The sequence below is a fragment of the Setaria viridis genome, chromosome 7, assembly GCF_005286985.2.
Source record: "Setaria viridis chromosome 7, Setaria_viridis_v4.0, whole genome shotgun sequence".
NCBI lineage: Eukaryota > Viridiplantae > Streptophyta > Magnoliopsida > Poales > Poaceae > Setaria > Setaria viridis.
Genome location: NC_048269.2, coordinates 29845958 through 29856746, shown reverse-complemented (window position 1 = coordinate 29856746; position 10789 = coordinate 29845958). Strand labels below are relative to the sequence as shown.

Here is a 10789-nt window from a genome sequence, read left to right as displayed (position 1 = left end):
GAAGTCATTTTGCCAAACTAGAGATCTGGTAGATAATTTTAGAATGAGATCTTGTAATATAAAATTAAAATAGATCTGGGGCATGTAAGATATTAGAGGGGGCATGTAAGATATTAGAGCTATGTGACCCATATCATCAACCAAGACCACAAACAGATAGATCCAGATTAACTGGATTGTTTCAAAGTACTCCATTCTCTTTTGATAACCTATTTTTAAAATTTATTTTTTCTCTTCTAATAGTCTTATTTGAGTTGTCTCGGATGAACATGGACGGTTCTCGTGCACGGTTCTCATCTAGAAAAAATACCACGTGCATGTATATGATGACATCAACACCGAGAACTTCTAGTGTAATCCACTAATGAGGAGTATGGAATGGCATGATTAATTGGATAATAAGCATGGTCCTTTTCCAGTTTCCTGGGTCATTTTGCCAAAGTGAAATAGGTATATCAAAAGCAGTGTTTTTAAAATGACAAGGCAACCTATGATGAGCTGTGTACGCCTAGCGCCGCCTAGGCGACAAGGCGGACCTATTAGCCAAGACGAAATGGGTCCGCTCAGGCGACGCCTTTGAAAGCCTGATCAAAAGAATGGAGGGAGTACTTACTTGGGTCTACCATGGTTTTTAAAGTGGTAAGGCGTGATAAGGCGACACGCCACCGCTCATACACCTAGGCGCTTAAGGCGTGAGGTGAGTCGACGCCTTACACACATATACACATACACCTACCTGTAAAAAAATAAATAGAGGACTAGTGGACCTAAAGATGGAAAGAAGACCCATCAAATTAGCCCAACTCCCCCACCTTATCCCTAGGCTCCCAACCTCCTACCACCTTATCCAGTACTCCTCCCGGTCCCCTCGACTCCGCCACCGCCCACCCCTGCCTCCTCAGCCGCCCATCCCTGCCTCCTCCGCCACCGGCCGTCCGCGCCATGGCCGCGGGCTCTCTCCATCCGATCGAGAACTGCCACAGGCCGCCTCAATCACGCACCGCACAATGCAAGATCGGAGGAGGAGGAGGAGGAAGGATAGGAGGCGGTGGCATGACTCCGTCCCTCCGATGGTGCAACATTGAATTCGGCGGCCAAGGCGACGGATCGTTAAGCAACGCCGACGCCCAAGTGAGACTTTAGAAACCATGTGGTCTACGTTTTTAGACAATCAAATATCACTTGTGGGCACGAGCGCTCACCTGTAGTAATGAAGCTAAGAAATTTGTTTGATATAAGTCCATTTGCATGCATGAGCGCTCACGAACGTGTGGCAATCAAACTACCTAATCTGTTTTAAATACATGATATTTGAAATAATATATTCTTAGCAACCATGTTCATAAGAACTGCCTATCCATTTTAAATATATCATATTATGATAAGCTAGGACGTTTAAACTAATTGACTTGTACGAATAAGTACTGTTATAATTTACTCCATGATAATATGATATTTATTTAATCATGATGTCAGCCCGATGTACAATTGTACTCGAGTCATCCGAAACCAGAAGGCTGGAGGTTATTTGAGACAGAAGGATCACTTTACGCTTTCGCTGCCTAAAGGCGTAAGTTCTGGTGATACGTCTTCATGTGGAGAACGTGTATCTGCGCGCTACCAATTCCGTCTGCTTACCTCTCTGCGTCTGCTGGTGCTGGAGGCTTGAGCTCAAACCCCAAAAACCCCAGCGACCAAAGCGGTGGCGGCGCGGCGGCGAGGAGCTGACAATCCCGCCGCGAGAAGCTCCGATTGGCACCAACCGACGGTATGGGTGGGAGCGGCGTCAGTCCGTGCGATCTGGACAGGGAGTTCGCGCCCCAAATCGCACAGCTCCTCGCCACGCCTCCTCTCCAATCCGCCCAGGTACTTCTTTCCGGCACTTCCGAGGCTACTAGGACCCGTCTGGTTGCTTGAGAATTCCTTGATTGAACAATCCCGTGCCGCGATAGTTGCTAGTTTTATCGAAAGATGGCCAATTTTAGGCTCTTCGTGGCGTCGGTGTGATATCGCAGGCTTTGATGTTGTTTGCTGTGAAATTGTGAGAAGGATCTATATTTGGGCGGTAAAGTCAGTGGTTTGATCCAGTGCTTATGATAGGGGTTGTACGTAAACATGCTGCCTTTTGTTTTCTCAGGAATACTATGATGAACTCATACGGTCCAAGAAGCATGATGGCATAAGAGTGAGCTACAGTAGCAAGCATGGGAAAGGTATTGATTGGTTCTTGAGAAATTACTTTAAGGGGACAGCAATCCAGTATGCTTGTGTAAAAATGGCATAAGGTGAAAGCCTGCAATTTCAACAAACTGGTTCTTGCAGGTGTTTGTGCAAACAGGGACTTTGCTGAAGAGGACCTTATTCTAAAGGATCAAATGGTGGTCGGTGCTCAGCACAGCCTTAACAAGGTTCTCTCATTTGATCGAAAGTAACTGTTTCATTACGGATTTCAGGTGAATTGTTTCTCTGAAGTGTTATGTTGGTTTTATGTGCCTTTTTGCAGATTGACTGTGTTGTGTGTAGTTACTGCTTCTGCTTCATTGGTTCTATAGAGTTCCAGATTGGGCGTAGATTGTATTTGCAGAGCATTGGTGCTAGCATTGACAGCACGTCAGAGAGACATTGCCACGGAAGTGATGTCGGGTCAAGTACCGGTTGTTCTGGTTCAACAAATGGAAATAGTAATGATGTGCCACAAGGGGTTGTAATGTCGCTTATGGATGGTGATACATCACTGCCTTTCACTGATCAGTTCCGTTTGCCATCAGTTGTTGCTTGTCCTGGTGGATGTGAGGGAGAACTCTACTGCAGGTTTGTGTTCCTAAAATTAGCAAAACCCTTCTCTCTTTGCAAAGTGATATTAGAGATGATTATGTAGGCCTGAAAACTAACTTCTCTTCATGAAACATATGACATCTATTCTTCCTCACATATTATAGTCACATTAGACCTTCTTGCCTCATCGGAAACTTGTGTCTATAGAACATAAAACATATTCTTTGTTATTTCTTGGATACTTCATATTTCTTATAAATGTAGCCTTGAGAAGGAAACGTGGTTCATTGATATTGAAATTTCGCACAGCCAATCATGTGCGGATTCTGATTGGGATTCCTACCACTCTTTGCTGTGCACTGGATCCAAGACTGAACCACTACGGAGATCTGCCCTTCAGAAATTTGTACAGCATGCTAATGGTAAGTCAGCACTAACTATTCATGGATCTGTGTCATTATAGCACAATGCCCATTGTTCATTAGGATTTGTGATGGTAGTTCATTTAGGTTGTAAACCTATTTTCTGATGATAAATATTCTTCATTTCAGGAACCAATGATATTTTCTTGGTCGCTGCCAAGGTAAGTGACAGAAATATGCATAATATCTAGTATCTAGGCATCCAAACATCACATCTAATGACTTTATTTGTTTCTCATTTTTCCAATATTCTCCAAATGACATGTTTTTATATTCAAAAGCGCAACTTAGCTTGGTCAGATGCAAACAAAAATTTGGGTGTCAGACTTAAGAGTTGATACCGATCGCCAATATCTGTCAGAAAATCTGTAAACCTTCCAAACTTTGGTGTACCTGATCAGACCAGTGCACTATAAGAAGATGAGTAGAAATATAAGGAATGCTAAATTGAGCAAACCAAAGAATCAGTCTGTTTCCTTTTCTTCTAGATTTGTATGTTGCAATTCATTTAATATTTTTTTATTCTCATGCACAAACTTGTAAATTGTATATCTCAGGCTATCACTTTCACCTTGTTGAGGTATAAGAAACTTAAAAGGCAGCCTGCATCTCATGAATCAAGCTTTTCGCTCCTCATGGAAGCCTGGAAACCACTTTCAATGGGATTCAAGAAGAGGTAATAAGGATGAGCTTATTTAGCTGTTAGTGTGTCACTAAGCAACAGTATTGCATGATATAGCTGTTGCCAAGCACGATATTTTTTTCTTCTTTTTTTCCAATACGTCAGTAAAAATTCAATGGATTGAGTCAATGGCATGCCCCTGGCATGGCTAGAGGCTTTATTCTTCCCCTCTTTCTTTCCCTTTTCTGGATTTTTTACACTATATACCAGCCAGAAGGCTAGTTTTGCATGGCTTCCATGTACCCTGATTGGATACCTCTGTTGTTGCGCTGTGTGAACTGTGGTCTGCTACAAACTTGTGAAAAAGAACTTGTGCTTGCAGATGGTGGGAGTGTGTTGCTTTGCCTGAAGACATTGATTCCAGTGAAGAAGATTCATTCAGACAGCAAATGAGGGATCTGGCGTTTGAGGTAATTATGCAGCAGATCATTCACTTTATGGGGCATTATGAACTGTCCATTTTCTACTGATGATGTTGTGGTCTGGCCACTTCAATGGAACATCTTTTCATATAAGTTTAATATATCGTATGAGGAGAAATTAGATAACTTCTAAAAATAAGTACAACTTATTCTGATTGTGCTGTATCTAATCGCAGTCACCGATGCGCTAATCTTGTCATCTGTATTTTGCAGTCACTGCAGCTTCTCAAGGATGCAATTTTTGATCCTGAGTGTGCACCCTGTATCCTTTTCAGTAGTCCACAGACCTGTTTGACATGTATAAGTTTCCTTGGCATTATTTTCTCATCCAAATTTGAAGTTTCCTTGACATTGACAAGTGTTTTCGCTTGATGTCTATGGCCATATAATTGGCATGTTTGAGCTGAACAATCTGTAAGTGAATCCATGTTACTATTTCTCTTTGCACCTACAGTGAACACAAATATACATGCTGCATTTAACATCATAGTATCTGAAAATGCTCTCTTCTCCTTTGTTGCAGTGATTTAGTTGTTGCATCGCCGGTTGAAGACTATTTCATACACATTGATGATCTTCCAGAGAGTGAGAAGGTTTGTTAAGGGTTGGTCGTAATTTCTGAGATTTTTTATCTGAAAAAACCCAGTAGTTTGTTAACCTGAATTGCACTGTGCCCTAGGAGGAAGTGGAGAAGGTAACAGGACTATTCCTAGATGCTTTAGGTGAAGACTATTCAGTTCCTTGTGAAGGTATGCACAATTCCTCCTGCAGTAAATGTTTCTCTTTTTTTCAACTGTATAAAATCCTCTCCCTGACAAAATTTCATTGGCAGGGACGGCATTCTTCCCTTTACAGAGCTGCATGAACCACTCATGCTGTCCAAATGCTAGAGCATTTAAAAGAGATGAGGTGCGTGCGTGCATATCATTGAGCTGATTAATTCATTTTTCCTGCCAATTTGCCGTCGGTGATGCAGATCTGAGCTGTTAAACTACTACTGCAGGACAAGGATGGTCATGCAGTGATACTTGCTCTCAAGCCTATTAGCAAGGGTGAAGAGGTACCCTGTTTTTTTGGTCAAATTGTTTCATTTATGTCATCAAGATAAAAGGCTATGATATGCTGACACCTACTAACGGCATTTCAGATTACCATCTCCTACATCGATGAAGATCTTTCATATGAGGAGAGGCAGGCGCAGCTTGCAGATTACGGATTCACATGTGCATGCTCGAAATGCCAGGAAGAACGACCGATCTGAAAGGAGCCAGACAATTTGAACTTTGTTCGAAATTTTGTGGCATTTGGATCTTCATGAAGTTTATTTTACCGGGGAATTTTGACAGCTTGGAAAAGGGGGATAGTGCACTAAGAACGAGACGAGATACTCTGTTTTGCCGTTGCAACTACATGATACTAGTACGAATGAATACCAATGTTCAAGTGAAAATGTTACAGCCGATCACCTTGGAAAAGTTAAGATAGGGCGTGCACTTTTAAGCGGCTGCAACAAGATGTCTTGTTCGAATATTGGTGCTCATGTTAAAATGTTACAGTTGATCAGTCGTTAGCATCATTCTTGATGCTCCCTTTTCGTCAAACTGATTACTGTAGATAACAGCCTCATGGAACAAAGAACGAATGGCGGGAGGAGCAGGTTGACAATTACAATTGTTTTGGTTATACTTATACATGAACACAACTCATACATCAAGTATGCAACTACAGATGCTATCTCCTTGCATAGCTCATGCCTTATGGGGCATCGTCTCCTTGCATAGCTCATGCCTATGGGGCACATTACAGAGGGGTTACTAGTACATGCCACAAGGCTTTTACACATGATACAAGAAAATCTAGTTCCACCATTCAAGCGAGAAGAAAAAAAAATGAACAATGATGTTCTCAGTTCTCACTAAACCACGGCTTTGTTGGATTGAGTTTGATCTGCAGGTAAAGAATAGGCATTAGGGCATGTCTGCTAGGATCATGTCTCATGTTGTCTTATTGTTTGGAAGTCTATGCTAAGTATAAGAGACTAATACCTCTAATCATCTCTGATCCAAGCCTCCAAAATACTGCTCCAAGCTCGGGGAGCTGAAAACGTTGGATGCTATTCTTTCTGGTTGCTGCGGCGAAATGTGCAGTTGATATTTGATAAACCTCTGCAGGAAAAAGAAATGGCAAATTAGAAAAATATTTCAAATAGCAAATTTAAAAACTACTCCAAGAATGTGTCAGAAATATGTCCTTGTAACTACGAGTACTTACAGATAATTGGTGAACAATTTCCGGACTTGTGTCAATGTGCCAATCAGGCTCGAGTTGCCGAACAAAAGATGTACGGCCATTCTCTGTACTACAGAAGAGAACCTACAGATTTCAATAATGATTTTTAGATACATAGCAGATAAAAGATGGCTACAACCAGAACTAGAATAACAATCAGTCCTCTTTTGCAGACTGGCATCATCTTGCAAAATACCTTGTCATTTATCAAGGCACCATTAGCAAAAAGTCCAGCTTCGCTCAGGGCAGATAAAACCTTTTCCTGCAGACATCATTCAAATTCTAAATTTGACAATGGGTGGTCCATGTAGATGGTAATGTAAACACTATGAAATCCAAAATTGTAAACCAAAGTGCTATTGATTCATGTGCACTCATCAACAAAAACTTGTTGCTACTTAGTACTTACCTCACTTTCATCATCAAGAACGCGCTCCATCAAATAGACATCACAGAATTTTGCAATTTCTAGAAGAACCTCCATAACAGAAGGCCTCACTGTGACATGGTTCTGCAAGAAGATACATAATTCCATTAGTTAACTAGTACAAACTGAAGTTTCTTTTGGCAGCAATGCAGCATTGTTACAGCCCACCTGAAGCTCCTCTGGAGTTGTTTCCTCCAAAATCACACCAAGTAAGCGGCATGTGACCTAAAAATGGAAAGCATCTGTCAGTATAACACTACTTTACAAATCTGATAAATCTAGCGAGAAAGAAGTTATAGCAGAGTACCCTTCTTCCTTCGCTCAGCTTATGCCTGACAAGCTGCTCAAGAGTCAACTGCAGAAGAAACGAGCAACTATCAAACCAAAGGGTTCTAGGAAAAACAGCTGCAGCATTTCAGTATTCAATAAATGAAAACAAGCAATACATTTACTGGCTGGAAAAGCTGATTGACTGCTTCATGTGCTCTTGAATCTGCTGATGAACAAGCATCTGTTGCGGCTAAAGCACCTGGTCGCAATCTACTGCTGGTGTTGCTAGATGAAGGGGCAGCCCTCCTACGAGGCCTCCGAGGTTGCTCTTGAGGAGCTCTCAACATTTTCCAGGCAAACAGAAGTGTGACCGAGATTGCAGCAAGTGTAGTAAGCGAACGAAGTTTCTAAAGCATAAACACAAAGAAATTCAGTGATTCATGCAGCAATGGCTCAAACAATACATCATAAACATGCCAGTGGTTAATTTGTTCATGCAGACCTACAAAAAACTTCTATGTGTTTTGTTCCGACAAAGTAATACAAGTTGGCATCAACCAAAGATCATCCCAGATGACAGATTTGTTTTTTTTAAAAAAAAGATGTATCTGGTACAATGCTTTAATTTTAATTGTCCAGGGAATCCATACCAGCATGTTATTTGATTGTACACTGCTAGGGACACTACATTGCTGCCAACCAAACCAACCATGCAAAACACTTCAGGTGCATGAACTGTGCAATTCAAAACTTCGCATCGTATCAATGTTTAAACTGTTGCTATGCCAAAGACCTTGGCGTTTTACACAAACTGTTTTTACACCCATTGTTGCTCAAGTCTAGGAGCAAACAACACATTACAGAAAGTACAGAATATATGGAAAACTAACTTGATAGTACCTAAATAATACATTGCACTAAGAGAAGATGAAACAAAACTGTGGCATTAAACAATTCTCATCTCATTCAATGATTGATCACAAAGGTAGAACATTTCTGGACACCACACGAACAAAACAACTGAAAACTGTTCATTTTCTTGAAGAGATCTTTGGCTTCCGAAAGTGGTTCACATGAAAATTGGGGTCCATTTTGCAGTAATTTTAAAACAAACTGAATCCAAAAGACACATCAATATCACAGGGGCCACAACAATCACCTAACCTTATGCCAAAATCGATCGCATTTCTCCACAGGGGGGGCGGGTAGGATTTTTTTGCGGTGAACACCTGAAATCAACAGCTATGTGCCCAGCAATGCATACAGGTGGACCCCAAGCATTCACAAGAGCTAAAAAGGCACTACCAAATCGATGCTTGGGAACCTACAATTCGATGAGAGAATAGCGCAACACCGAACCTAGACAGTAGTAGTAAAAGCCTGACTTTTCCCAAACAAGAAGCAGTCTTTGGGCGCCCGGACCCCACAAATCCCCCACAACGAAGCATGGACCGGTCAAAAAAGCATCAGCGCACGGGGATCACAGATCCGAGCGCGAACCTGGCGATCGAGGTCGAAGGGGAGGCGATCAGCGTAGCGCGCGAGGGCGTCCACGAGGCGCCGCACCAGATCGGCGAGCTCGTCGTCCTTCCCGCCCCCGGCGCCTGCCCCCGCCGCCGGGGCCGGGGCCGACGCCGACGCCATCGCCGCTGACGAGAGGAGAACGGGGTGGGCGGGGAGCGGCAGCGGAAACCCTAACGGCGCGCGCACCGGCGAGAGGGGAGGGGGGCAGTGTAATTTCGGGTATTGTACGAGGGGGTGGGGCGCGAGATGTCGGACCACGACGGGGAAGAAGACGAGAGAGGAGGGAGCTGTGTGCTTTGCGTTGGTTTTGTCAGGAAGAAGGAGGCGCGAAATTTGCAGTCGAGGCCCTCAGGATTGTGATTATTTTCTAGGGTCCCTGGTGTTTTTTTGGGTCCCTGGTGGTTTGAGCCTATTTGTGGTTTAATTTGGTATTTTGGTAGGACTATGCTTTTGGGATTTACTATCGCCGTAATTTGTCAGGTGAAAAGCTGGCTGTCGCCCTTGCTCTATGCGCAGCTGTTCTAGGAATTGCACTAGAACGTTTTTCTTGGCAAGGATTGTTTAGCGAACGAAGTTTCTAAAGCATGAGCACAAAGAAATTCAGTGATTCATGTAGCAATGGCTCAAGTAATACATCATAAACATGCCAGTGGTTAATTTGACAGGATCATAAATGAAAATAGAAAAGGAAAAAACATTAGAGGCTCTATGTTCTGTACTTTGTTAGCAAGTTGTGCCTATAGATAATTCATAAATATTCAGATCGTGCAATTAGTAACAATTATAATAATGAGGGAATTTTGAAGGCTAGAATAGTAATTTGGATGATGAGCAGCTGCACATCACTATACCTACTTAAGACTTGTCCATCATAACAATTATCACGCGACGTGCAAGTTAAAACTAGGATATCGTAATTGAAAGGCTAAAGACTCGCTAGGATAATAGTAACAGCATAAGATAAAAACATGCAATGAATTTAGTGGAATGCAATAGCTAGTGTCGCGCACAGTACGTAATCGACTGAGGAAAAATGTGCTTCTTTGACATCTACTTTTCTCTTGTCCATGGATCCTACTAATAAAAAGCTAAGAAAAAGAAGAGGGGCTCAAGGATCTGCGAGGGGAAGGGAGGCTCGAGCCTCTCCGTGATATAGTCCGTGACGATAATACACAAAGCACCTATACACCAGATCCATTGCATTAACAAAATCCATCCGTACATGATTCTTTACAACTAACTTAGTGGCGACGACATGAATACTAATTTTGGACTTATAAATCACAAATAATTAAGAATAATCATAAAGTCTTAGGTGTATTTACTCACCTCAGATTGGGAAAGATATGCGCTTCAACCAAACTTAAAGTCCTCCCTTTACTCCTTTGCGTTAATGGCTATATGTAGATCTGTTCAGCTGTTGAGGATTTGAATTCATCAAAACTCAAGCCCCAAAGGGAGGAAAGGTCGAGAGGCATGACTATACGAGTACCTAGCATCTGTGGGATCGATGGAGAAGAATGATTGACGATGCCGACGGATGGTGCACCGGGAACAAGAAAGAAGGACGGTGAGTCGGCGACTAAGAGGTAAGAGGTAGAGTAGATGGGAAGGGATCGTCACCGAGCCAAATAGAAAGTAGTGTGTGGTACCGGTAAGTGGAGTGGCGGCGGAGGAGGTAGGGGTCGAGAGAGGGGCCTATGTTAGGGTTCGAGGGGTGCTGCGCTTATATACAAGTGAAGGGAGAGATCGACGGTCTAGATTTCTTAACTAAGGATCGTGCAGATGAGCCAATGATCCGTTTATATTTAGAATTAAATAATATTTTTTATAACATTTTTACAGTTTGGGATCAATGCTAATCTACCTTCTATTTGTGCCATTCGACACCATACTGAAATCAATACTCGCCTATAATATGGTACATTTCAGTATATAAAGACCCAAAAGAATGTATTTAACTATATTACTGCTGTTA

The 10789-nt window shown here is 42.3% G+C and overlaps 2 protein-coding genes across 4 annotated transcripts; one reads left to right on the top strand and one right to left on the bottom strand.

Annotated features, from left to right (window-relative positions):
* The first annotated feature begins 1636 nt into the window (after positions 1–1636).
* LOC117864251 (histone-lysine N-methyltransferase ATXR2) lies at positions 1637–5751 on the top strand. Of its 3 annotated transcripts, none has more exons than XM_034748285.2 (15): positions 1637–1866; positions 2138–2213; positions 2323–2408; positions 2504–2811; positions 3040–3197; positions 3327–3358; positions 3755–3873; positions 4202–4289; positions 4515–4563; positions 4661–4715; positions 4825–4894; positions 4984–5050; positions 5134–5210; positions 5305–5361; positions 5449–5751. In XM_034748285.2, the coding sequence occupies exons 1-15, from the start codon at positions 1771–1773 to the stop codon at positions 5560–5562; spliced, it is 1452 nt and encodes a 483-aa protein (XP_034604176.1). In that variant the 5' UTR covers positions 1637–1770; the 3' UTR covers positions 5563–5751. The 3 variants fall into 3 exon arrangements, with proteins under 3 accessions (XP_034604176.1, XP_034604175.1, XP_034604177.1); XM_034748284.2 differs by having other exon boundaries at positions 1638–1866; positions 4981–5050; XM_034748286.2 differs by having other exon boundaries at positions 1640–1866; positions 3085–3197; positions 4981–5050.
* A 178-nt stretch (positions 5752–5929) lies between these two features.
* On the bottom strand, positions 5930–9087 carry LOC117864252 (peroxisome biogenesis protein 22). The gene is made up of 9 exons (XM_034748287.2): positions 8788–9087; positions 7464–7694; positions 7325–7372; positions 7186–7242; positions 7000–7101; positions 6787–6852; positions 6573–6674; positions 6347–6466; positions 5930–6248 (listed from the first exon to the last, which is right to left on the bottom strand). The coding sequence occupies exons 1-8, from the start codon at positions 8929–8931 to the stop codon at positions 6353–6355; spliced, it is 864 nt and encodes a 287-aa protein (XP_034604178.1). The 5' UTR covers positions 8932–9087; the 3' UTR covers positions 5930–6248; positions 6347–6352.
* Positions 9088–10789: the final 1702 nt, after the last annotated feature.